A 27566-nucleotide genomic window follows, 5' to 3' on the forward strand; every position below is an offset into this window, starting at 1 on the left:
TTCATCCAGATGTGGCTTAAAGTGTAAGTACACTGCATCTGAGCACCACAATCCAAAAACGCTATTTGATTGATTTTTAATATTTAAAGCAAACTCGCCCATCTCTCCATGTCGTCATGCTTTTTTTTGCTGAGAAATCACTTTGAAAAACACCCCCTAGCATTTATGGGTGTAGACATCTTAAGGCAGATGATTCATGTAGCATTAACATTTACTTCCTCGAGTCCATCTGTCCTTAGCTCAGGCAGAAGGGTGTGCCCATCTCAGAAAACCCCACCTAGAGACTCCTAGGATGTAGGACATTATTTGCCTAGGCCTGGAAACCAGAAAGTAATTGAAAGTGTAAAAAAAATAAAAATAAAATAAAAAAGTTTAAAGCAAGTAATTACGATATACTTTTGTATCTTCTCGCTAATGCTAGCAGCATAGGGATTTAAAATAGTCAGTGTTGATTAAGAGTGAATTTCTGCTTTAATAAAGTAGAAAGGAATAGGAAAATTGAAGACTTAATCCATTCACAAAACAATACCTGGATACCTTTCATAAAACATGGCAACTCTGGCAAATATTCATATTCTTGGGGGAAGGGAAACGTCTGTTAGCTGGAGTTGAAGGAGTAAGGATTGCTTATACCAACAACTGTCACTACCTCTCTTTTACACTGATCATAACTAACATCTGTTCACCTCAGTGGCCCTTCAACTCCATCTCCACTTGGTCCAACTATGTTGAATATATTTAGAATACTTGATTTACATTAGTAATGTTCTGTGGTGATAAAGCAGATTATATATACTTGATGTGATAAAGATCTGAACCAACGTGGATTGTGCATACTTATGCAACATTGTCTTTGCACTTTCTACTGCTGTATTTGTGATTTTGTTGTTTCCTATAAATAAATTTGAAAAAACAATACTGCGGAATGAACTGCAATGTGTGACAGAGTGACCTCTGTCATCAGAAATTATTTACAAAACAACGTGCCATCTCTTCCATAGTGTTTTTTTGTGCTGGAACAGGACATGCTACATGGCTGCTGAGTTCATCTTCCAAAGAAGTGTCTGTAGAGATTGCAGCTGTTGATACAGATGTATAATTTACATGAGAAACTGTGCAACAAGGTTTCCAACACCTAGTATGATTATAAAGGTATGTATGACCGTAGAATACCACGTGAGCCGCTGGCTGCGATAGAGAGCGATCATGTGGATCAGACAAGGGTACACAAAGACAAACGCAAGACCACAAGCAGCTCCGGAAAACCTAGGAAGATAAAATCAGATCATCACCATGCTGTTCAAATGAAACTACAACATTATTTGCATTAGGAGGGAGGACTGCCGGTAGGATACGTCTTATCAGCAACTGGCTGGGAAAATCTCTCTTAATGTTGATCTATTCCCCCCCCCCCCCCAGAAGGGTCATCCAGGGATGTCTGGAGAGCTCAATGAGCACCACAGACAAATGATCAATCATAACTGGACCAGCATGGTCTGATGTCTGTGGGCAACATTACTGAAGGCTGGAAAAACCACAGGTGGCTTTTTTTGTCAATGCAAAAACACATATCCCTCGAATGATTGGGAGAGAAAAGTTTGTAAGATCAACTGTGGGTAAATGATGGGTAAAATTTTTTTTTAACATTGATGAGTTTGATTCTCCCTAAATGAGCTATCACTATATAGGAATGCAGTCAGCATCATTGCTAAATTACTGCAGAGTTAAGTGGGGTACACACAATGAGAAAATCGGAAGAAAAACTCCGTACAAAGCAAAATTGTTTGATTTTCGTATAGCGTGTACACAACTTTCGACATCTGATTCAGACTTTGCAAATAAAAATTTCCGAAGTGACGAACTCCAAAATGTTTGTCGTACGTGACAAGAACTAACAATTTTTGTTTAATGTGTACCATTTTCATACGTGAAGAAACAGATACGAAAGACTGTGGATGCTGTGGATGAAGAGAAACAAAAAAAATAAAAAAAAGACTGTCGTACGAGAATTTTCATACATCATTTCCTTCCTCGGTTCCAACTTGCTGTGAAACATCGAGAAAAAGCAGATGATCGTTCGCCCGATTTTCTTATAGTGTATACCCACCTTTAAACTGACTTGCTAAAATCAAAATGTAAAATATACTCTCTCCTGCAAAGAAGACATTTAGTAGTCCTCTTGCCTGTTGCTGGCACTGTAGGTAGATGCACTGTAAATGTCGGCTGAAGAATCTGCATAATCTGCCATGTCTGCAAGTGTCCGTTTCTTGGTTCCCCACTGTGTGAAGTGGCTTGACCAGTTCGCATTTATGTCACTGCAAGACACGGTAGTGATGTAAGGGCCAGTGGAAAGAACCACTGAGTGCAGCAGGGAACTAGAAATCTGACAGTCCTGAATATGTTGGTAGCCTATCCAGGACTGGACTAGTAGCAGAAGAGCTATATGTCTCCTTTAGAGGGAAGAATTAATTTTAGCTTTTGGATTTAGTGACAGAGATGCTTTAAAACTCCAGCTAAAACTAAAGGCTTTCTACAAGCATTGGATAGGGTGGGGAGGGTTTAGCACCTCTATGGGGTTTCTAATATGTCCGAATCAAGGGAGAAGAAGATGCATGTCACCGACACATCAAAATGCTCACCAATATTGCTAGTGATTCTTTATGTAATGAATATAAGCTGATAGCAATACATTTTGGGGTGTCCCACTGCCAGGCATCTTTTTCTGGGTTTGACTACAATGGAGCCAAGCATTGGTTCATTATGCACTGTATAGAGTGCACCTCAATATACAGTATATATGTTTCAATTGTGGAGATTCTCCCCCTCACTTCCTTTCCCAAAAACACAATAAGTGAAACAATGGTTACCAAGAAAAATATGGACATAAACATCAGGAAATGGTGTTCTTGGATATACAAATGGTACGCCACTTGTGCTTAGCCAAGTCATTTTATTTTTTACTTTGTGTGAATAATATATATACTCATACCTAATAATTCCCCCTATGTTGGGGTAGAATTTCGCCATGACAACTCCCACGGCAACAACGGCTATGTTGAGTCCCAAAACATGTAGAATACTAAAAAAGAATGTACAAATAAAAAATAGATATATAAAGACAGTTTTAAACATCTCAAGGTGTCTAGATAAAAGTATCTATTTACATTTTCTAATATGTAAAGGTCTGACGCCTAATACACTGTCCCATTATCTCCAGGTTTGCTTAACCATGTAGCAATTGCAGACCATTTGAAGAAACTCCTATATTTTCTTTATATCTTAGAAACATATGAATCTTTTGGAATGTGGGTACTCCAACATTTGGTAAAGAATTTAGACTCTGTTCATACACATCTATTTTCCTGCAGAAAAACTGCATCGGAAAAAGAAATGATTTTTATGCACTGTACTTTGCATTTAGGTTTTAAATATAGGACATGCTGCATTCTGTCGCTGTAGTAAATTTTCAAGAGCCATTCAGATAGACACATCATGTTCTACCATACAATATTGTACTGTGTTGTAATGCGTCCATTATGGTTTGGGGTGTTGCAAAACCCCTGATGATGTTAAGTATAACGAAACATGTTGGGAGGAAGTTAGCTGCCTGATGCTAGTGCCATACACGACTGGAGGTCGGCCATTTTATCGGTTGGAAACAAGTCCATGCCTTTTTACTAAATGTTTATGTTTTAAGGAGAATATGTGAGTACCCTGTATGCCTTTTATATTTGGTAATAAACTTGCATACGATGTTTGCGCAATGATCTCCTCTTTTTAATTTTTTTGGGGGATTATTTGGATTGAGTTTGATAATTATCGTTGGATTTATTGACTGGACAACAGAAGCACACAAGCCTTGATGTCTGCTTAGTACATAGATCTGGTAAGAGGCTGTGTTTTTATTTCCCCTTGGTGGTGGATCTATCTTCACTTCACAGTGTTTTGATTCCATCTCACTGAGGGATTACGTCTATGTTCCACACATCATCTCTTGTCTTTCACCAAGACATGCATAAGATATTTGCGCAATGATCGTTTGTTTTTTATTTTATTTTCAAAATACATCTTACTGTTGGAGTCGGTGGGATCCCTTTTGTCAGAACTGGTGCCCCATATCAACAAGCTCCTTATTTGGATGGCTGTTTTATTACTTTCATCTGGTAAGAGGCTGATTTTTTTGGGCTCCTTTCTCATGGTGGATCTTCTGAAGTCTTTTTCTTATAGTATTCATCATATTCCACTTGGGACTCTGTTCACTGGAGGACTCTGTTCACTGGAGGACTCTGTTCACTGGAGGACTCTGTTCACTGGAGGACTCTGTTCACTGGAGGACTCTGTTCACTGGAGGACTCTGTTCACTGGAGGACTCTGTTCACTGGAGGACTCTGTTCATGTTGTTATATTTTGAGCGCTGCTGTTTTTATTTTCCCTGGGGTGTTGCAGTGCCATTCATTTTAGCATTAAGTATATAGTGTAGCGCAACTTACAGACATTTACATAACACACACACAACCTCAATGTAGATTATTAATCAAAAATAGAAATGAAATAAACCAAAAAATTGTGAAAATTATAAAGTTGTGCTATAACAGTTCACAGATCTCCATAATCAGATCTCTATCTTAAAAATGTGTCAATCTTGTGAATTTAAAGAAACACACAAGTGCCTTGTATTATTATTCAAAACGTATCCTTCACCAGGTGAAAAACTTGCTCATGTCCAAAAATAGAGAAAAGCGAATATATTCTAGAACGCTCAGAATCCCAGCACATAGAAATCAGCTCTTCTCTCCTCTGCCCCTTTTTTCGGCTGGCTGCTTCTTACAACTCCTCCACACAGCTTATATATCCACAGCCAGATTATATAGAAAACATAAGGCACAGAAACATAGTGTATTGTACAGTGCTAAAAAACACATGTATTCCCCCACAGCAAATTAACGTACTAAAAACAGACTTGGACAATGTTCCAAAAGAAATGTTCATCAGTTGACTAATTTCTGGGCAATATAGAATATATGCGATTTACCCTATTTTTGGAGGTGAGCAGGTTTTTTACCTGATGAGTAAGCACGAAGCTTTGAATATTAACCACTTAAGCCCCGGAGGATTTGGCTGCTCAAAGACCAGGGCCTATTTTGCGATTTGGCACTGCGTGACTTTAACAGACAATTTCGCGGTCGTGCGGCACTGTACCCAAATGAAATTGACGCCCCTTTTTTTCCCACAAACAGAGCTTTCTTTTGGTAGTATTTGATCACCTGTGTGATTTTTACTTTTTGCGCTATAAACAAAAAAAGAGTGAAAATTTTGAAAAAATAATATTTTTCACATTTTTTTTATATGAAATTCCCCCCCCAAAAAATGTAAAAATCTAAATGTTTTAACATTTTAGGCCAATTTATTTTCTGCTACATATGTTTGGTAAAAAGTTATTGTGTCTACTAACTACAGGAAAGATTTATGTCATTTTTATTGTTTTTTTTTTTTACTAGTAATGGCGGCGATCTGCGATTTTTTTTGCGGGACTGCCACATTGGGGCTTGGCTTGTGATGTAACCACAGAGACATACGATCCTACATAGCATGATCGTATGATCTCTGCAGTTACACCAGGGAGAATGACAGGCGGCTTTGTTTACATTAGCCGCCTGCCTTTCTCCCTCTCCAGCAGGAGATCGTGAGTGACCGGGGGACATCGGAGCCGCCGATCACTCGCGCTGAGATGTTAGTTAACGAGCGGGGGCGAGCTCCCTAGAGGCTCGTGGGCGAGCAATGTAGCCCTACGTCATTTTGCCTGTAGGGGGCTGACTGCCGCAGTAAATAAGTCGTGCGGCGGGTCGGCAAGTGGTTAATGGAAGACACTTGGGTGTTTATTTCACTTCATGAAGATTGACATATTTATAACTGGATTTTTGACTTACCGTAAAATCCTTTTCTCTTAAGTTCATTGACGGACGCAGTTCTCTCTGATTCATATCAGTAGGGTAATACTGCCCCCTATAGGAGTAGGACACTAGGCAGAAAAAAGTTCTGGCTATGCCTATGGGCAGTCCTGGAGGGTACACCCTCTCTCTTCCTGCATAGGATGCCAGTTTTGTATCAAAGCAGTGTCAGAAAAGTAACACCAACCCAACTCAACACCAACCCAACCCAACCCAACTAGAGGGCGGGTACTGAGTCCATCAATTAACTTAAGAGAAAAGGATTTTACGGTAAGTAAAAAAAAATCCAGTTTTCTCTATCGTTCATTGATGGACGCAGTTCTCTCTGATTCATATCAGTAGGGACGTCCCAAAGCAGTGCCATAAAATGAGGGGTGGGAACAGCAGAAAAGAACATGTCCCCAAGGCCAAACATAGCCGACCAGGCAACATAGGACTCATCAGCACAAAAGATGAGGCCCACCTGAAAACAACAGTAAACACCCTCAAGGAAGGCCAAAAGCCCTCCAAACAGCAGCCAGCAAAAAAACCTTTCGGCCGATGCCAGCACATCCACCTTATAAAAACGTGGTAAAGGTGTGAACAGACTACCAGGTAGCCAACTTGCAACCTGGAGCACAGATGCCCACAAGACGAAAAGCCCAGGAAGCACTAGGCGCCCGACTAGAACGCGCTGAAAAAGGGAAAGGTAGGACATGACCCTTAATTTAATAAACCTGCAGCACCGTCTGTCCAATCCAACCCGGGAATAGACGCAGCAGAGGCAGGCAGTCCCGTTCACGGGCCATCCGTAAATACAAAGAGCGAGCCTGACTCACGAAAAGACTCAGTAGTCGCCAAGTACACCTTGAGTGCCCGCACTCTAAACAGAGTAAGCAATGCACATTCCTTAGGATGTGAGAGCTCAGGACACAAGATGGGAATACAATTTCCCTATGCAAGTGAACACCAGAAACCACCTTCAAAGGGAAGGAAGGATCCGGACGAAGTACCACTTGGCCCCATGATCAACATATAAGGAGAACGACAGGACAATGTCGCCAGTGCCGACACCTGCACGCAGAGGGATACTCTCGAATACTCGCAAACAGAGGGTCTAAAAGAACCGACTGCACCAAATCAAGGTCCCCAGTGGGTGACGGAGGTCGCACCGGAAGCACCAAGTGTGGCACCCCCTGGAAGAAGTCACGCACCAGGGCACAGGCGGCCAACGGCCTTCGAAAGAAATTTGCCAAAACCCAAACCTTGACAGTACTAAAGGCCAACTTGTGATCAACTCCCCATTGAAGGAAGCCAAGATCCGGGCCACTGAGTAAGAGCGAGGGGGAGCCAAGCAATATACGACTCTCGTATGATGAACAAAAATCACCCTAGAAGTTGCTTCCCACGCTCCAAGCAGGGTGGGAATCACTGAAGCAGCCAAACCCCCATCCTTCAGCACCTGGCATTCAACAGCCAAGTCGGCAAAGTCAGCAACCGCAAAGTCGGACGGGAGATGGGTCTGGAGACAATAACTCCTCCCTGAGAGGAATTCTCCAAGGAGCGTCTGTGGCCAGCCTGACCAGGCCGGCGTACCAAGGTCGGCGAGGCCCGTTCAGGGCCACGAGAAAGACTGGAATCCCTTCCGCCTCGATCCTGCAAAAAATTCTTGCCAGCAACTTGGGAGGAGGAAAGGCAGACCGCAGCTGAGACTGACCTTGGCCCATCCATGAGCACGCACACACGACCATGCCGGCGGCAGCCGTGCGTAGGTGACCATGCTAAACTCCACGGCATCGTTCAAGTTGAACCTAGCGAATGTTCTTGCCCACGACAGAACCCATGGTGCCACCATTGCACCCGCCAGAAGGTCCCAGGAGCGGGACACAAACCGCAGCACTATCCTGTAGATGCGACGCCAACAGGTCCACGTCTGGAGTGCCGCCAACGAAGGCACATCTGCATAAACACCTCCGGATGAAGGGACCATTCCCCTGCATCCAAGGCCTGTCGACTGAGGCAATCCACCCGCCAAGGTTTCCACACCTGAAAAGGGAACAGCGGAAGGGCTGGAACAAGGCACACTGGCCAAAGAAGAATTGACATATCCAAGGCCGCAAGGACACCCTTGGTGCCCCCTTGGTGAATGACATAAGCCACGATCGTGGCGTAGTCGATTGAACGTGCAACGGGCAGCTGCAGGCGTCCGATCCAGTGAACCAGGCAAAGCCGGATCGCTCTCAGCCCCAGGACATTGATCGGTAACCTGGATCCTCCAGGGACCATACTCCCGAAGCAGAGAACCTGCCGAGGACTCCTTCCCACCACAGGCTAGCATCCGCGGTGATAAGTGTTCAGGAAAAAGGGGAGGGAGAATTCCAGCTCAAGACTTCCTGGTCAGCCAGCTCAGCCGGATCCAAAAGTCCAGATAGTTTGGATTCTAGTCCCATTCGAGAAGGATTGCCTTCTGGGGGATCCCAAGGAAGGATTGAGCGAAAGAGAACGTCTCGAAAGATGGCACCATCAGTCCCAGAACTCGCATACTGGTCTGAAGGGACGACCATGTGCGGTTCATGAACCGCAGTCTAAAGTTCCAAGAGTCTTTTCCCCGGAGGGAGAAAACACCCTGACTAAGGGCGAGTCCAAAGTCAGGCCAAGATAGTCCAGTCTCATGGAAGGGACCATGGATGACTTCTGAAGGTTCAGAACCCACCTGAACTCCCCCAGAGTTCTCATGGTGACTTCCAAATCCGTTTGTCAGCAGAGTAGGAGACTCCACACGGAGAAGCAGATCGGCCAGGAACCCCAGACTGATACGCCCTGCTGCCTCAATGGCGCCAGGACCGGAGCCACACCTTTGTGAAGACCCCAGTAGCAGAAGCGAGACCCAAGGACAACGCCACAAACCGATAGAGATCCTTCCCCCACGGCAAAAAAAACAGGGAACCCGTAGCTGCCCAGAACATAACAGGATGTGAAGGTAGGCAGCTTGATGTCTATGGAGGCCAGGAATCCCCCTGATGCAGGGAAGCCACCGCCGTGCGAACCGATACCAACTTGAATTTTTGATTTGCACGGAAGCATCAAAGGACCAGTTGGCCTAGCTTGTTGAACCAGAGCCTGAACTGCCCCACGGAGCGCCAGTAAATTGGAAGGGAAAAAACCTTACCGGAAATAAACAGATCGGGACTCGATCTTGCAACTGGACCGCATGACCTCCTGAACCCAGCAGCCTGGGATCCGGGCAAGCCACAGGTCCTCGACCGGCAAGGACCTCCCCTCCACCCCCTAGATGGGCGAGGAAGCACCTTCAGGCAGTATAGGCCTAGTCCGCAGGTCTGGAAAAAAGCAATCTCATGTTCTCCAGACCAAGGTCATTTAGAACCACACGCGGAAGTCTGGAAGCACTTCGCCACATCGACCGTCCCCGAGGGACGAAGAAACTGTTTGCGAGCTGAAAGGGAAGAACCCCGACTGCGACGAAGGCCCTTACCCTTGTTAGCCTGTGGAAGAAAATACTCTTCCCCCCGTGAGACCCTTATTTAATGTCATCCATTGCAGTACCAAACCGGCGATCCCCCTGAACAAGGAGATCCATTAAGACCGTTGTAGAAGTTTGATCCGCAGACCAACACTACGGTCAAGTAGACGCTGGATAACCACAGCCAAAAACGACAAGGTGACCCATACAAGGGAGCCTCAACCAGCGCAGCATCGCAAACAAATTGGAGCCCCTGCACCAGCTGGTCCAACAGCTCCCCCAGGGCAAGAGCGACATGCCCCACACCAAGTCACAGCGGTGGAACTCCGCCCATCAGGCAGAGTCTGCGTGTCAAGGGAAAACATAAACACTGTTCCCAGTGCAGACTACGCCAGGGAGTACAGATCATAGGCCACAACCAACGCCATCCTATCCCCAAGTCCTTACAGGACGGGGATTCCTCCACTGGAACAACGGTAGTCCCATTCAGCTAGAGACCGTACGTCCACCAAAGGCGGAAAAGTCCTCTGTACCAGAGACTCCCCAAAAGGGCAACGTCTAACAGCCGCTTAGACACCCCATGGGAACGTCTCAGGACGGTCCCCTCCTACATGAGCAGCCAGCAAAAAGAGCAGCTCCAGATGGCATGTGAGTTCTTAGATGCCACTTGCGACCCCCAAATCGCAGGGTGTCACGCACCGAAACAGCCAGTGCATCCACCAGCGCCTGTCGCGGCAGGGGAGGTAGAAATGTCATCCTCATCATCCGAGGAGACAGGGTGCGAGGTAACAGACCCGGCAGAGTGGCCCCACGTCTGCGGCTGCTGAGCCAGACTCAGACTCCGAGACATCAGATGAGGCAGGGGTAGGCGGAGAAACGTCTCAGCGCATCTACCACCTTCACCCGGGCCCAAGTGCTTCCCGAACAGCCGAAAAGGCATCAACGGACAGTGGAGATCTGGGAGGCCCTGCGGCCTCCGTGAGGGGGTCAGGTGGGAACAAATGGCCAGTAGGGTCCATACTGAACCTGAGGAACCCGCCAGCAACTTTTAAAAAAAAAATTACAAAAATTTAATTTTTTTTAAAGCGGCCCCACAGTGCCCCCCGGAGGTCAGGCGCGCGCTAACAGACCCTCACAGAGAGGGAGAGACCACCCTCATGACACACTGTCCTCCAGGCAGGGGAGGACTGGGAAGGGGGGCAGGGTGGCAATTGCCCCCCGGGCCACTAAAAACTGGTAAAAAGGCCGCACTCAGGGCTGGAATAATGTAGGGGCCAGACACTGTATACAGCTGTCAGTCACCACTACACAATAATATATTTGCATAGCTGCAGCGGAGTGGTATGAGTGTGCAAAGTACGCTCCTGAATCCGGCTGGAACAATACTAACACAGTCACTTCCCTGTCAGGCAGAGTGATCTCTGCCTGACAGGAGCGTCCTAGGCCCCGCCTGGCGTGATGTCATGTATTTTTGTTAAAACTCCTTTGTTGCTATTAACCTTAAATTATGTTACCACATTGCATTGCGTTATGTGTCTTGCTTCATAACATCAATATCCATTATAAAACCAGGTGGCATGGATGGTGAGCTGATTCGATGGTTCAATGGGCCACTTGACTGGACTTGCCCCACAGGCCTAAGGCTGCCAGCCCTCCCCTGCCTCCAGGCACTCCCACCGGCCTCCACAGCAAAAATCTACTGAAAAATGGCTGAAAACGGGTGTACCAAGAGGGCCACTCCCATAGAAGCAGACAGAGGCTACAACAAAATGGCAGCCTCACGCGAGAATCGGGGCCCACAGGTGGACACCCCCAAACACCCATCAACAGCAGAAAACCACACCACCGGGAACACAGGCGGGCACCATCTTATGACAGGACCCCACACCACCGGAGTAGGGGGGCTGTGGGCCAAATAGGAATGCTGCAACATCAGCCTAGACCCTGTCGTGTGCGTCCTGGCGAAACGTTTAACTCGCGGGGCCAGTCCCCGTCCAGCGGGACTATGTCGCGGCCATCCCAGCGCGGAGCTAAGGCCTGCACGCGCTCGATGGCCAGACTGGGGTGACCACTGGATATGGGGGTCCAGTCTGCTGCCCAGCCCGGCATAATTGCTAGAAGATCTCACAGGAAAAATGATCGAGAAAAAAAGGCTAGCTAAAAAAAAAAAAATCGACATAAAAAAATTACTTCTATGTCAGGATCAGACATCCCAGCAAGGAACTAGGTCCTTACTCCTGACTAGGCAGATAAAAACTGGCATCCTATGCAGGAAGAGAGAGGGTGTACCCTCCGGGACTGCCCATAGGCGTAGCCAGAACTTTTTTCTGCCTAGTGTCCTACTCCTGTGGGGGGCAGTATTACCCTACTGATTTGAATCAGAGAGAACTGTGTCCGTCAATGAACAATAGAGAAATAGAGATTTGCTAACAGAGATCTGTGGCATTTTGGATTTCTGTGGACTGTTATAACACAACTTTATCATTTTCACTATTTTTTGGTTTATCTAATTCTTCTTTTTGAATAATAATCTAAATTGAGGTTGTGTGTGTTATGTATATGTCTGTAAATTGCGCTACACTATTTACGTATGTGATTAGTTTGTTACATGCGGTGGGTGAAATCACTGTTTAGTGTTTTAGCTGGCAACTTGGTGTAGAGAAAACGTTCTTACACTTATTAATAATATAATCGGTTTAGAAACGATTTGATTGCACTGATTGACCTATTTTCACTTGATTCATTTTACCATGCTTTGTGTTTTTTAAATTGCTGCATACCTGACTTTCAAGGTGCTCTACCAGCCCATTAAAAATGAATAGGATGCAGCACAACATAATGTACATAAACGCGTTGCATCAACACAGGTAGAATAATGCAAGGCATAGTCTTGAGGGCCCTTAAACCCAGCTTCAACAGTAAGAGATGTATGTGAATACTTAACTTCCCTGTGACCTGCACAACCTCACTTTGCTCTGGTTCAGAAATGTTTTTTTTTCTGCAGATGGTCAAAGGGTGTTTGACACTTTCATGGGTGTTGATCTCCTAGGTTCCCATATTGGATTCTCCCTCTTACCTACACATTACTATTGTTTCTTGTAATGGGTGGAGGTCAGAGAGAAGAAATAGTGAGAGCTGAGGGGGACACAGGAGACAGACACTTTCAAAAGAGTAAATTTTAACACAGAAATTAGCAGATCAGGGTGGCAATCAATGACACAGGCAGCGGGAAAGGTGAGTGTTCAAAGACTTCTTTCACTCATATTAACTAAAGTGATAGGTTTGCTTTAAGTACTCATTAAATTAACAAAAACATGTGTCATGCATGCAAGTAGATCTCTATACTAAGTGTTACTCCATCACCTTGCAAAATGCATAAAGACATTTTAAAAAGGAAAATCTAAAAGGCACAATAATGAAAAAAATGGTATAGAAATGTGCAAGAACATGGGTATAAAAGCCACATTACCATATGCATTTTTAAAATTATATTTATTACAGGTATAGCGCCTTAAATTTACACATCGCTTTACATATATATTGTAGGTCCCTAACTTACATTCATACACATACAGGAGCCAATTAACCTACCAGTATGTGTTTGGAGTATGGGAGGAAACCAGAGCACCCAGAGGAAACCCATGGAGGCACAGGGAGAACATGCAAACTCCAGGCAGGTAGTGTGGTGGTTGGCATTCTAACCGGTGACCCTAGTGCCACTAGCATTAAAAACACTTGTTCAACACATCTATACGGGCTGGATACATATTTGGCTTACTATTTTATCTGACAGTACAATGGCAGGAGCGAATACAAAAAGAACTTCAGGATCAGTGGAATGTAATTTCCAGATCTACCACACAGACAGCAGCATTCCTGTGAAAAAAGCTTACAGCAGGAGTCACATGTAAACATCTTACCCACCTTGGATAAGTGTCTCCAAAGATATGTCCCAGGAGTTGTACTCTGACCAGATACCCTAGCAGGGGGTACACTGTCATCATTTGAAATAGTAAGAATATTCTTGCAATGAATGACAGGATGTCATTGCTGGGAAAATTATCTAGAAAGTTCTACATGGGAAATAAAAAGATAAAGAAATTATAGGCTTACCTGGTGCAAATTAATATACCTTATATATATATATATATATATATATATATATATATATATATATATATATATATATATATATATATATTACTGAGACAAAGGGTTAGGGAAGAGAGGGCATAAAGTCCTTGTTGTTCTCACAGAATGACATTTAAAGAGTAACTCCACTTTTGTTGAGAAAATTAAAAAAAACATTCCCTTCTGGGTGATCTATGCACATTGCAAGGATTTTAACCACTTGCCGACTGACTAACGCCGATCTACGTCGGCAGTCAGCCCCTCACAGGCAAAGTGACGTAGGGCTACGTCACTAGCTTGTGAGGGTCTAGGGAGCGAGCGCGCGCCCCCGGAGGCGCGCTCCCGCGTGGTCACGGACCCCCCAGCGCGTGTGACCGGCGGACCCGATGTCCGCCGGTCACTCGGCGATCGGCGGGGGAGAGGGAGAATGTCAGGCAGCTTGTGTAAACAAGCCACCTGTCATTCTCCTTGCTGTTAAGACACTGATCACTCGGATCTAGTATGTAGATCCGTTGATCAGTGTCCTTACAGCTGAAGCCACAGCCAATCACAGTAGAAAGCACGCCCCTAGGGATACACACAGCCCCTCCCTCCCAAATAAAGTTAACCCCTTCACTACCAGTGTATTTTTACAGTAACAGTGCATATATATAGCACTGATTACTGTAGAAATGTCACTGGTAACCCCAAAAGTGTCAAAAATGTCAGTCAAGGGTCCGATCTGTCCGCCCCAATGTCGCAGTACCGCAAAAAAAAAAATCGCAGATCGCCGCCATTACACGTTAAAAAAAAAAACAACAAAAATGACAAAAATCTTTCCCTTTGTTAGTAAACGCGATAACTTTTGCGCAAACCAATCAAAATACGCTTTTTGCGATTTTTTTTACCAAACATAGGTAGCATAAAACAAATTGGCCGAAAAAGTTAAAAAATTTTGATTTTTACATTTTTTTTGGGGAATTTCATATAAAAAATGTGAAAAATATTGCTATTTTTGCAAAATTGACGCTCTTTTTTTGTTTATAGCGCGTGATCAAAAAATTGCACAGGTGATCAAATACCACCAAAAGAAAGCTCTGTTTGTGGGAAAAAAAGGACGCCAAATTTGTTTAGGTACAGCGTCGCACGACCGCGCAATTGTCCGTTAAAGTCACGCAGTGCTGAATCGCAAAATACCCCCTGGTCGGAATGGGGGTAAAATCTTCCGGGGCTTAAGTGGTTAACAAACTTTGTTGTAGATTCCTACCTTTTGTTGTTCTGAAGAAATAGCTGTTTGGTTGTCTGTGTCCATGTGCAAAGTGAATCTAATGGGAATGGTTTTAGAACTATCAATCAGCTGCTGCACCTGCAGGGCTCTAATGAGGAAAATGGCAGAGTCTGCATCCCTTTAAATGTGATTTCCCCTTGGAAGTACCTCATCAAAAATGGCATTTTAGTTGCAGTGATGCCAAAAATCTGACTTGTATTTTAGGTCTGCCATACATGGTTCGAATCTCAGCCAAGATTGGAATGGTTAACGGGCAGCCTAGATGTAACAAATTGATTGATCAATCAACTTGGGTACAACCGGCTTGCTAGCTTCTCCTACGATTATCGCTAGTGGCTGCTATAGCTACTAGCAATAAATACTGTCTTCCCCCGCTGGAAGCAGACAATAGCTTCGCAAGAGGCATTCCCCTGTCAGCACTGTCCGTGTTGATGTGGGAATCGTGCACATTTCATTCCAGCAACCCATGGTCGACCTTAGTGCAGACTACCAGGAAAATTAATAAGCCAATCACACAAGGAAAAAATTATATTTCAGCGGAGATTCTGTACAGTACACCATCGGTGTACAGAACACCTCCAGGTTGCCAAGAGGCATTGCATTTTATAGAAAATTACAGTGCTGCACATTAAAAAAGAAAGTCACATTTTTGATAACATTCAAATACAATATGACACGAGTCGTAATTGTATATGTTATATTTTATTTTTTATTTGCTGTTTTATTCTCTCACAAAAGTGCTATTACCCTTTAAGTGGCTCAGGCCTACTATTACCAATAGGCAGCCCTTTACTAAATGTGTCCTTATTTTAAAATACACTGAAAGCTGAAACTGCATCTTTGACAAAATTGTGTAAGAATGCTGACCCAGCATTGTGTAAGAATGCTGACCCATTCAAGTTATCAGAAATCAAATGCTAACATAAGGATAAACTGTGATTCCTGCTTAACTGAATAGCAAAACAAATCAATCATACATATAGCCAAAGCTTTCTAATCACTAATTAATCCAGATCCTTGTCTAAATCCTCCCCCAAATGCCAACTGAAATGTAGGATGCCAAAAGAACATGTTATGTACTGGGACAGAGCCGGTCCACGCTCATGTATGCCATATGGCATTCACGCTCATCAATGAACGTACAGATTTATTTTTAAGTAAGAAGGTGATTGGATTGGTGGATCATTGGTAGCACCACATGAAAGCTTCATCGTGAGACTACAAGATGTATGCAAAATGCGTTGAATAAAGCCAGCTTTATTTTGCTATGGAAATTTCAAACATATGGTGAATTATATATTATATATATATCTCTTGAGAGAATAAAATTGTGTGTGTGTTTTCCCAAAGGTAGCCACCTCACTTTGCGTATGAGGTCACTCACCCAAAGAAATCCATACAAATTCAAAACCGGTATAGAGGCACTCATAGATCTTGCAGAGGAGATAGATCAAAACAGTAGCATTTTATTCTTTGACGTTTTGATGAAGCACAGTCCATCTAGGACTGAGCTTCATCAAAACATTCACAATAAAACCTTGCTGTTTTGATCTATCTCCTCTTCAAAATCCATGAGTGCCTCTACACTTGTTTTGGATATATATGATACAAGCAGATGTGACTTATCAGAGGTTCCAATTTGATGGACATTGTTAAATACAAGGACAGATGAAATTGTGTGACATGGTGTTTAATTTGTTATACGTTACAGAATAAATAAGATAAACTTGTAACGAAAATCATTGTTCAGTGTTTCCAGTTATAGGTAGCACTGAGAGAGCCCACCAGAAAAACTTGTTCTGTTTAAAATCTGAACAGATATACTTGGTTTTACACCTACTTGTTGAATGCATTCTTTTGCCAATGGAGGAGAAGGAAATAAGCCAAATATCATGACACCTACAAACATATATGTTAATCCAACCAGGAGATAGGCAACTGAGAGGTCTCTGACCTGCAAGAAGAAAACAAATAATGTAATTCAATTATTCCCTATTTCCTACAATAACAACTGCAGCCCCTCCTCCCTCCTCTTAATTGGGGAATTCTCCCAACAATGCCATCCAACACTTACACTAATGTACTAATCTTTAAAAGCAAAGGCAACCATCCAAACAGGCCATGTTATGATCTGATTTATAGCACTTGCTGCTTAAAGCCAAACTCTGGAAAAACAACGTTTTTCTTTTAGTTTTTGACAGAGAGAGGAAGACTTTAAAGGGGTTGTAAAGTCAGAAGTTTTTTTTATCTTAATGCATTCTTATACTCACCTGAGATTCATCTAGATCCAGCGATGTTGCACGAGACACTCGGCTGTCCAGGACTCCCCTTCTCATTGGCTGAGACAGCAGTGCGGCACCATATGGGTCCTGCTGCTGTCAAACCAAGTCAGTGAGCCAATGAGCAGAGAAAGGGGCCGGGCCTGAGTCTGAATGGACACAGGGAACTGTGGCTTGGGTGCCCCAATAACAAGCTGCTTGCTGTGGGGCCACTCGACTGGAGGGGGGGGGGGGCAGGAACACAGAAGAGGGACCCAAGAAGAGGAGGATCTGGGCTGCTCTGTGCAAAACCATTACACAGAGCAGGTAAGTATGACATGTTTGTTATTTTTAACCAGAAAAAAAAAACCAAAAGAAAAAAAACAAGACTTTAGCATCGCTTTAACTGTCTGCCAGTTATTTATTTCAGTCTGTGACCCCAGTGGGGAATGTTCCCCTCATGTCATATCCCTTGATTCCTACGCAAGGGATGATGAGTGCTATAGTCATTGGAAAAGGAAAGCATGGACAGCAATAACAGCATTAGGACAAGTACTAAGCCTTCCCGTATCTACCAAAAATATGTTTTGCCTTGCATTTAGAAATATTTCTCATAACTTCTTCCAATAGAAAATAGGGCGAAAATCTCCCCAAAGAATAGCAATAAAAATCTCACAGTTCTAACTCTATAGCCAAAACAACAAAATTAGCTGAAATGGGTCTTTTAAAACAGAAAACCCATTGATTTACTGTCAAGGAGGTGTGACATCACTTGCTTCACTAGTCATGATTGGACGTAATTGTAATAATCAGTCTTCAAATATTATAACTCTGCCATATGACAGATTTCTTCTTGCCTTTAGAGTCAAACTTTTAATTTTGAGGGACAGAGGTCACCTGAAATCTGACATCATAAATTCAGAAGCTGGGAGTTTGGGAGGTGGGGAAAATCTAAAGCTGCCCCTCACAAGACGTTGATAGATAGGGCAAGTGAAGTTAAGTCTAGCAAATATAAATCTTTCATAAAATTGTACACTAAGACTGCTTTCACACTGATTTGCTGCAAAAAAACACGGCAAAAACTCATGTGCATTTTTTATTGCCTTTTTGCCACATTTTCCATTGCCTTCAATGTGACGGTGTGTTTTTTTTTTTCCAACTCCCCAAACCTAACAAAATCCTGAAAGCAGGATTTTTTTTCACTGCAACAAGAGTGCACTGCCCCAGCATGAACAAATTCATTGCTTTTAAAAGGGAAGCATTTTTCTTGAACTTTTCAGGCCCTTTTTTTTTTTTTCTAACGCAAAAGCACATGAAAAACTCCTCAGTGAGAAGCCTTGTAGTCGTTTATGTGAATATTCGGAATCATACTCAAGTCTAGTCTAGATTAATGCTCTGGTAACTGGTTTCTGGTGATTACCATCTTGTTTTTACATTTTTTAGGTTAGAAAACTTACATTATTTTCAGGGTTTTTGTTGTTCTTAAGCAGCGTGATGACACAGTTGTGAATGAAGAAAGCAAGTGTAAGGATTCCAGTTAATTGAGGAAACGACAACCTAAATTCTAAAGAACAAGGAATAAAATACAATAGTTAGAATTTAAGACTATTTACATGAATAGGAATAATTAAATAACTAGTTTATGCACTAATTCCCTTTAACTGGTAATATGACATGACTCCAGAGATATGGTAGTAAAAAAAAACAAAAAATGTTGGTAAAATAAAATAATGAATCGAACACTCATATAAATGGGAGGTTTTTAAAGGTTAGGAGCTATAAGTGGCCTCCGAAGTAGGGGTGGGGACAAGCACACAGTGGTTCCTACTGAAGCCAATGGATATAAAAAGTCTACATGCCCCTGTTAAAATGTCAGGTTTCCTCCACGGGTATTAGTGCTTTGAGAGATTGTGATGGCAAGACAGTTACCACTCAAGAGCTGATCATGACTGAACTGGTCAATTAATATTCCACCCTTTACCTCTCTAAACAATTCCACTCAGAGGACCAACTGGTACTATATGTGGATGCTGTCCCTTTGCCATTGCTTTCTTCGGTGGACCGAGACATGTTAGATGCACCACTGATGTTGGGGGAGTTGAGGGGAGTGACTAATCTGTTCCCTAACTCGAAGGCCCCTGGAGAGGATGGGTTGCCAAAAGAGATGTACAAGACCTTTTGGAATGAGATCTTACCTAAATTGCTACAGGTGTTTAATGATGTTTCTATTCCTAAACTTACAATCTCCAGGGGATAATGTGGGTGACAGAGCGTTGCTGTCGCTTGATGCTCATAAGCCCTTTAACAGCATTGAATGGAAGTACTTGTGGTCCGTAATGCGTAAATTTGGCTTTGGCGAAGTGTTTATCTCATGTATTCAATTAATTAGAAAAAACTGAATTTTTGTAAAATCATACCGTAAAATTCGTCCTCTGACAGTTGCCGCCCACTCATACAGTCTTCACTTATGGGTATTGACCTCTTATCCACAGGAGTAAGCTAGGCAGAAGATTTTGTTAAAAACACAAAACTTTGCATAGACACACCTACAAGGGGCTGTCCCTCTGGTCCAATACCCCCGGCTAGCCTCATTCCCAATTCAGTTTGGTAGCAAGCAGTATATAGTCCATGAACCCCAAAAGAGGGGTGGGGGTGGCAACTGTCAGAGGACTCAGAGAAAGGAATTTTACGGTAAGATTTTTCAAAAATTCAGTTTTCTCTTATGTCCTCTGACAGTCGCCGCCCACTCATACAGTCTTCACTTATGGGATGTCCCAAAGCAGTGTAGACATGAGGGGTGGGAAACGCAACCGTCTCAAGGTAACAAAGCACCCAAGGTCAGATAAAAGAACCTTATCTGAACCAGAAAGGTAACCCACTGGGTAACAGGAAAGCTCAACAGGAGCGAACAAACCCAGGAAGGTAAAATAACCAAGGGGGAAAAAACCCCCCACAGGAGGGGACAGGCTAAAAACACCATGTCTCCCCCAAAGTACTGCTGCACTCAGAACTTTGTGGCCAAAGGAGGCATCTGCCGATGCCGAAAACATCAAGTTAGTAAACTCTGTAAAGGTGTGCAGGGACGACCAGGTCGCCGCATTGCACATCCGGGACACCAACGCCTGATGGCGAAAGGCCCAAAACGCACCCTTCGCGCAGAAGAGTACGCCGTGACAGGGAAGGGCAGAACCCGATCCCTAGGCGAATATCCTGTACAATCGTCCGTCTGAACCAGACAGGAACGGTTGCCGCAGACGCAGCCATACCCTTCCGAAGCCCTCAGGAAGGACAAAAAAAGAGAATCCGACCTTCTGAAGGATTCAGTAGACGACAGGTAACCCTGATCGCCTTGACAACATCCAAGGAATGCAAGGCAAAACTCCGTAGGATGCGTAAGATTCGCACACAGCGAAAGCAAAACAATGTCCTCATGGAGATGAACATCAGACACCACCTTCGGAAGGAAGGACTGATGAGGTCGCAAGACCACCTAATCCCTATGAACCACCAGGTAAGGGGAGCGGCAAGATAAGACCACCAACTCCGACACACTGCAAGCAGATGTGATCGCCACCAGAAAGGCAACTTTCCGTGACAGTGCAAGCAGAGGTATCTCCCGGATGTTCTCAAAGGGAGGACGTTGCAAAACGACAGAACCAAAGTCAAGTCCCAAGGGGTTAAGGGCGCCCACCGAAGGGGCCAAATGACGCACCCCTTGAATAAAGGTGCGGATCAAGGAATTTGACGCCAAAGGGCGCTGGAAAGAATGGCCAGCGCAGATAACTGACCCTCAACAGCGCAAGACGTAGGTCCACACCGGATTGCAGGAAGGCTAACACCCTTGCCACCGAAAAGTAGCGAGGAAGGAAACCCTGCGATTCACACCAGGCGAAGCAAGCCTTCCAAGTACAATAAGAAAACTTACTGGACGAGGCATCCCTAGCTCTAAGCAAGGTAGGAGTGACCTCCGAGAGACCCCGATCTCTCAAGATCTGGCTTTTAACAGTCACGCCGTCAAGGCCAGCGACTGTAAAGCAGGATGGAAGAACAGACCGAGACAACAGATCGTCTCGTAAGGGGAGCCGCCAGGGAGGCTCGACGACCATTTGCATGATGTCCGCGTATCAAGACCGGCGTGGCCAGTCCGGGCCCCCAGGACCACCAATCTCGGTTCCGAGACCAACCTGCGAAGGAACCGTGACAACAACTGGATCGTGGGGAAGGCATAAATCAGGCGATACTGATTACAAGACACCACCAGCGCGTCCGAAGCGGCTGCCAGAGGATCGCGTGTACTTGCCACGAGCCTTCCCACCTTGTTGTTTAGAGGAGGCGCGCCATCGCGCACACAACATCTGAAACACCACCGGGTGTAGGGAGCATTCCCCCTGGTCTGGGGTCTGGCGACTCTGATAGTCGGCCTGCCAGTGTTCCATACCCAGAATGTGAACTGCCGAAAGCGCCAAGACCCGCATCTTGGCCCAAGGCCAAATCTCGGCCACTTCCTCGGCCGCCCGGGCACTCCTGGTGCCCCTTGGGGAGTGATGTACGCCACCGCAGTGATGTTGTCCGCCTGCACCTGCACAGGGTGGCCCTGAAGACGATCCCACCAACGGAGCAAACAGAGTCTGATCGTTCTCTGTTCCAAGGCATGTATCGGTAGGGAGGATTCCTCCTCCAACCAAGTGCCCTGGGCAGACAATTTTACCCAGAACGCCACTCCAGCCCGACAGGCTGGCGTCCATGGTGAGCACCTTCAATAACAACGGCCGGAAGGATTCCCCTCCTGCAGAGTCGGAGACTGGAGCCACCACAGAAGGTCCGGTCTGACCCAGTGACTCAAAGATATCCTCCTGTCCAAGCACTGAGGATGCCTGTCCCACCTGGCTAGGATCTCCACTTGCAGAGATTGCGTGTGGAACCGTGCAAACGGCATCGCCTCGAAGGCGGATACCATCAAGCCTAGGGACCGCATGCAGGTCCTGAGTGATGAGGATTCGTTGTCCCTGAGGGACCCGACCTCGGTCAGCAGAGTCTGGAGCATGTCCTCCGGCAGGAAAAACTCCTGCATGGGCGGAGTCCAGGACCATTCCCAGATAAGGGAGACGAACAGAAGGGAGCAAATCGACTTCTGAAGGTTGATGGCCAACCTGAACTCCTGGAGCGTCTGAACCGTGGTTGACTGATCGCGCAACAGAGTTAAACTGGAACTCGACCTTAACCAGAGATCGTCCAGATATCCAAGGATTGCGATCCCCTGCGCCCGCAACAGGGCCAGAACAGGAGCCAAAGCCTTGGTAAACACCCTTGGAGCCGAAGCGAGACCGAAAGGTAACGCCACAAACTGATAGCGCTCCTCCGCGATTGCGAATCGGAGGTACCTCTGATGACCCTCGAATATAAGGATGTGTAGAAACGCATCCTTGAGGTCGATTAAAGCCAGGAATCTCCGGGCTCAGAGAGGCCACCACCGATCAGAGGGATTCCATACGGAATTTTTTAACGCGCACAAAGAGGCTTAGAAACTTCAGGTCCAGAATCGGACGCACATTGCCCTCCTTTCAGGGCACCGTGAAAAGATTCTAGTAAAAACCCCCGAAAACCTGTCCCGATGTGACACCGGGACGATCACCCCCCGGGCGAGGACATCCTGAACCGCCCGTTGAAGACCGTGAAAACGATATGGAGTCAATGAAGATTTGAGGGAAAGAATCTGTCTACTGGGCACGATCGAATTTCGATATTGCACCCCGACCGAATGAGTTCCTGAACCCATCTGTCCTAAATGGCGGATGGGGCCGCCGTGCCAGAGTGGGCGGCTACAGACTTGTCCGCCCAAGGCTCCTTCTGCCCACCAGAGGCCTTGAAGGATTCGCCCTTGTGATGTATCTTAAAGGCACGAAAGGACTCCTGGTTAGGATTAAAGGAAGGGCCCCGCTTACCGCGGAAGAAACTTACCCTTGGACACATGGGGCAGCAGAGTGCTTTTACCCCCAGTGACCCCCTTCACCAACCCATCCAGGGAGTCCCCAAAAAGGCGATTCCCTGCATAAGGGATGTCAAACACCGTCTTCCTGGAAGTCTGGTCGCCGACCAGCTCGACAGCCACACAAGGCGACGGATTATCACTGCAATAGCAGAGAAGCTTAAGGCTAAAGGGGCCTCATGCAAGGCCGCATCACACAGGTATAAAACCGCCTGAACAATTCGGTCCACCGTCTCCAAAGTAGCAGGAGGGGCGGAATCAGCCACAAGGGTGCGTCAGAGCACCTCAGTCCACTCCACCACAGCCTGAGAGACCATTACTGAGGCGAACACGGGCTTCAGCAAGGAACCTGCCACCACATTGGAGTGGCGGGCAAGAGATTCCACCCGCCCATCCGCCGGGTCTCTAAGCACCGGATAAGACTCCATGGGCATCAGAGTGGTCTTGTGTAATCTGGATACCGTGTGGTCCACCTTAGGGGCCACAATCCAGTGCGAATCCATTGGAGATGCGAAGGGATAATGGTACTCAACCGCCCAGGTACCACAAAGTTGCGCTTCATTGTTCATTCACCATTGCATGAAAGTCGGCGTGACAGGAAAAAACCTGAACCGATCTCTGGGTTCTGCGGATCCCAAAGGATGACCGCGTACCCTGCTGGTGGGGCTCAACCTCCAAATGCAGCGTTACTTTGACAGAACTAATGAGCGCAGCCATAGCAGCGCGATCTCTGGCAGCCCTGACGGGGGAAAACTTCCCCCTCCTCCACTTCCCCTTCCACCTCCGACTGAGAGGACTGAGACCCCTCAGGGGGGTACCTGTCTGTGACAACCATATCAGAATCTGAATCAGAAGAAGCGAAGGCTGGACCTTTTTCTAAAAGACCGCTCAGACATCAGCAGATCCACCTTTGATGCTAAAGTCGCAAGTGCAGCGCTAGGAGAGCTCTGCTCAGAGGACCCAGGCGTACCTGAATCCTCCACCAGAGCTGGGGGGAATTTGCTGTCCTGGAAATCGATATCAAAATGGATGAAGGTTTTGAAGGCGCTGGCCCTTTAAGACGCAACCGCTGCGGACCGCACCGCGAGGTTCCGCAATAGAAAGAAATAGTGCTACAGGCAAACCGCAGGAAAGTGACTGCAAGCATGAAAAACGACCCAGGAGAAGTGAAAAGACCCCCAGAAGTGCATACATACAGACTCTACGCTAGCTGGAACGATCTGCAGTCTGAGGAAAGGAAGTGATGTCATCAGCTAGAAGACACAGACCAAGGGAAAATGGCTGCCCATGTAAAATAATGAGGAGGCTACAGGAAAATGGCCGCCGAACACACTGTGAAGAGGACTGTGCCACATCCAAGGTGGCACCGAAAGGCGCAAATTTGCTGCAGGGAGGAGTGCAGAAGCCCGTATATGAAGCTGAAATGCATGCCCACACCAAAAATGGCGGTCCGCGAATTGTCGCAGCGGGCCGCACGCACATGTCTGGTACCCCAAATTGTACACAAAAAGCACACATCGGGGAGAGGGACCCCCCGCGACCCCCCCACAGCGTGGCATAACCGCCATAGTGCCCTCAGGGACAGGGAGAGACCGGGAAGCACACCGACTGACAGGAGGGGAATAACACAGACATCAAAGACAGACTGCCATTCCCAACACAGAGGCCCCACAAATAGGGGGTTACTCACCGACCAGCGATAGTGTGGGTGCTGCCGTGAGACTGGAAGCCTCCCATCCCGGGTGGGGGTACCGTCAGCCGAATAGGACGCTAGCTACTAGCGGCGTACCGCAGTAGAGACATCCTAGCGAAGTGGCCACTTTGCGGGCTTTGTCCCTGAGGACAGGGACAGGTTGTTTGCGAGGCCTGGGCGTACGCATAGCCTGCTAAACGCTCGATGGCAGGCTGGGATTCCATATGGTTCTCTGTCCTGGGACACCAGGACAACCAGTCCGATTCCCAGCTCCGCAACGCTGTAGTCTTCCGAAGTCTGACTAAGCGCAGGAACAAATAAAAAGCTATTAGTGCAAAGAAAAAACACTTAGCAGAAAATAAAATGTAATAAAATAGAGAAAAGGCTGAGACTGTAGCCCCAGCACAGGGAAGCCTGCCTACTCCTATCTAGGCAAAAGACAAACTGAATTGGGAATGAGTCTAGCCGGGGGTATTGGACCAGAGGGACAGCTCCCTGTAGGTGTGTCTATGCAAAGTTTTGTGTTTTTAACAAAATCTTCTGCCTAGCTTACTCCTGTGGATAAGAGGTCAATATCCATAAATGAAGACTGTATGAGTGGGCGGCGACTGTCAGAGGACGTAAGAGAAAACGGAATTTTTGTAAAATCTTACCTGTAAAATTCCTTTCTCTGAGTCCTCCGACAGTCGCCGCCATCTTCATATTCGTCACAATGGGGTATTAGACTTTGCTCCGAAGGAGTAGCTAGGCAACAGAATATGTTAACATTAAAGATTTTAACATATCCCACCCACAGGGGGTGGTCCCCTCAGTCAATACCCTCCTACTTCCTGCATCCATATCTCAGTTTCAGTGGAATAGCAGTAGAGTATACAACCAAACCCCAAAAGAGGGGCGGGGGCGGCGACTGTCGGAGGACTCAGAGAAAGGAATTTTACAGGTAAGATTTTCCAAAAATTCAGTTTTCTCTTACGTCCTCCGACAGTCGCCGCCATCTTCATATTCGTCACAATGGGGACGTCCCAAAGCAGTGCAAACATGAGGGGTGGGAAACGCAGCCGCGCCGTAAGGCAACGCAGTCTCCACATCAAAGAAAGGCACCTTACCAAAGGAAGGAAACCAGCTGGGCAACATGAAAAAAACTTGCTCAACAGGAGCAACAACCCAGGAAAAGCAAATAACCCAGGGATAAAAAACATATCCCAAACAGCCAGGGGTCCAAAACAAGGGACCCTAAGGAACTGCCGCACTAAGAACCTTGCGGTCAAAGGAAGCATCTGCCGATGCCTGAACATCCACTCTGTAGAATTTTGTGAAAGTGTGTACGGTCGACCAGGTCGCCGCCTTACACACCTGGGCTACAGAAGCCCCATGACGACAGGCCCAAGACGTACTCAAAGATCTAGTAGAGTGCGCCTTCACAGGCATAGGGGGAACTTTTCCCTGCAAAGCATATGCCTGTTCAATGGTCTGTCTGATCCATTCGGCGATGGTAGAAGCCGACGCCGCCATGCCCTTCCGAGGACCTTCCGGAAGAACAAACAAAGAATCCGTCTTGCGAAAAGACTCATTCGATTTAAGGTAAACCCTTATCGCCCGAACAACATCCAAAGAGTGCAACCTCCCCTCCTTCGGATGTTTAGGCTTCGCGCAAAGCGAAGGCAAGACAATATCCTCATTGAGATGAAATTCCGAAATTCGCTTCGGAAGAAAAGAAGGATTAGGTCGCAAGACCACCTTATCCAAGTGAATGACCAGATACGGAGACTTGCAGGACAAAGCGCCAGCTCCGACACTCTGCGAGCCGAAGTGATCGCCACCAAAAAGGCGACCTTTTTGGACAACATAGCCAACGAGATCTCCCTGATCTGTTCAAAAGGAGCACGTTGTAACACAGATAGAACGAGATTCAAGTCCCAAGGAGGCAGAGGTTCCCTCCTAGGAGGGACCAGATGCCGCACCCCTTGAACAAAAGTGCCAACCAAGGAGTTAGAAGCCACGGGACGTTGAAAAAGAATGGCCAGCGCAGACACCTGACCTTTGATCGTAGCCAGCGCCAAACGCTGGTCGACACCCGTTTGAAGGAAGGACAACACTCGAGAAACCGAGTATGTGCGAGGCGAAAACCCCCTGGACTCACACCAGGCAAAATAGGCCTTCCAAGTACAGTAATAGACCTTCCCTGAGGAAGATTTCCTCGCGTTGATCAAAGTGTGAATGACCGCAGGGGAGAGACCCCTATCCTTCAGGACCTCGGTCTCAACAGCCAGGCCGTCAAAGCAAGCGACTGTAAAGCAGGATGGAATATCGGCCCTTGAGACAGGAGATCGTCTCGAAGAGGTAGACGCCATGGGGCGTCGATCGCCAGATTCACGAGGTCTGCGTACCAGGACCGGCGAGGCCAGTCCGGTGCCACAAGAATCACCGTGCCGCGTTCCGAGTGCAACCTGCGAAGGAACCTGGACAGCAACTGAATCGGTGGAAACGCATACATCAGTCTGTACTGATGCCACGGGACCACCAACGCGTCTGATGCGTCTGCCCGAGGGTCGCGCCTCCTTGCCACGAACCTTCTCACCTTGTTGTTCAGACGAGACGCGAACAGGTCCACATCTGGAAGACCCCACTTCGCGCACAACATCTGGAAGACAGCTGGGTGGAGAGGCCATTCCCCCTGATCCAGGGTCTGGCGACTCAGATAGTCCGCCTGCCAGTTCTCCACCCCCGGAATGTGAACTGCCGTTGTCGCCGGGACATGAGTCTCGGCCCAAGACAGAATGTCGGCCACTTCCCGAGCCGCTCGGGCACTCCTGGTGCCCCCTT

General features: G+C 46.3%; 1 protein-coding gene across 1 annotated transcript in view; it reads right to left on the reverse strand.

Annotated features, from left to right (window-relative positions):
* Positions 1–422: 422 nt before the first annotated feature.
* SLC38A9 (solute carrier family 38 member 9) overlaps positions 423–27566 on the reverse strand; it is a 312137-nt gene continuing 284993 nt past the window's right edge. Inside the window, exons 10-14 of the mRNA XM_082255219.1 lie at positions 18522–18628; positions 16647–16760; positions 13333–13481; positions 2990–3079; positions 423–1266 (exon numbers count right to left, since the gene is read on the reverse strand). Of these exons, the coding sequence (XP_082111345.1) occupies positions 1101–1266; positions 2990–3079; positions 13333–13481; positions 16647–16760; positions 18522–18628 (626 nt within the window). The 3' untranslated portion in view covers positions 423–1100. The remainder of the gene's footprint in view (positions 1267–2989; positions 3080–13332; positions 13482–16646; positions 16761–18521; positions 18629–27566) is intronic.

The sequence above is a fragment of the Pelophylax lessonae genome (genome assembly GCF_965119305.1).
Source record: "Pelophylax lessonae genome assembly, chromosome: 1".
NCBI classification, from domain to species: domain Eukaryota; kingdom Metazoa; phylum Chordata; class Amphibia; order Anura; family Ranidae; genus Pelophylax; species Pelophylax lessonae.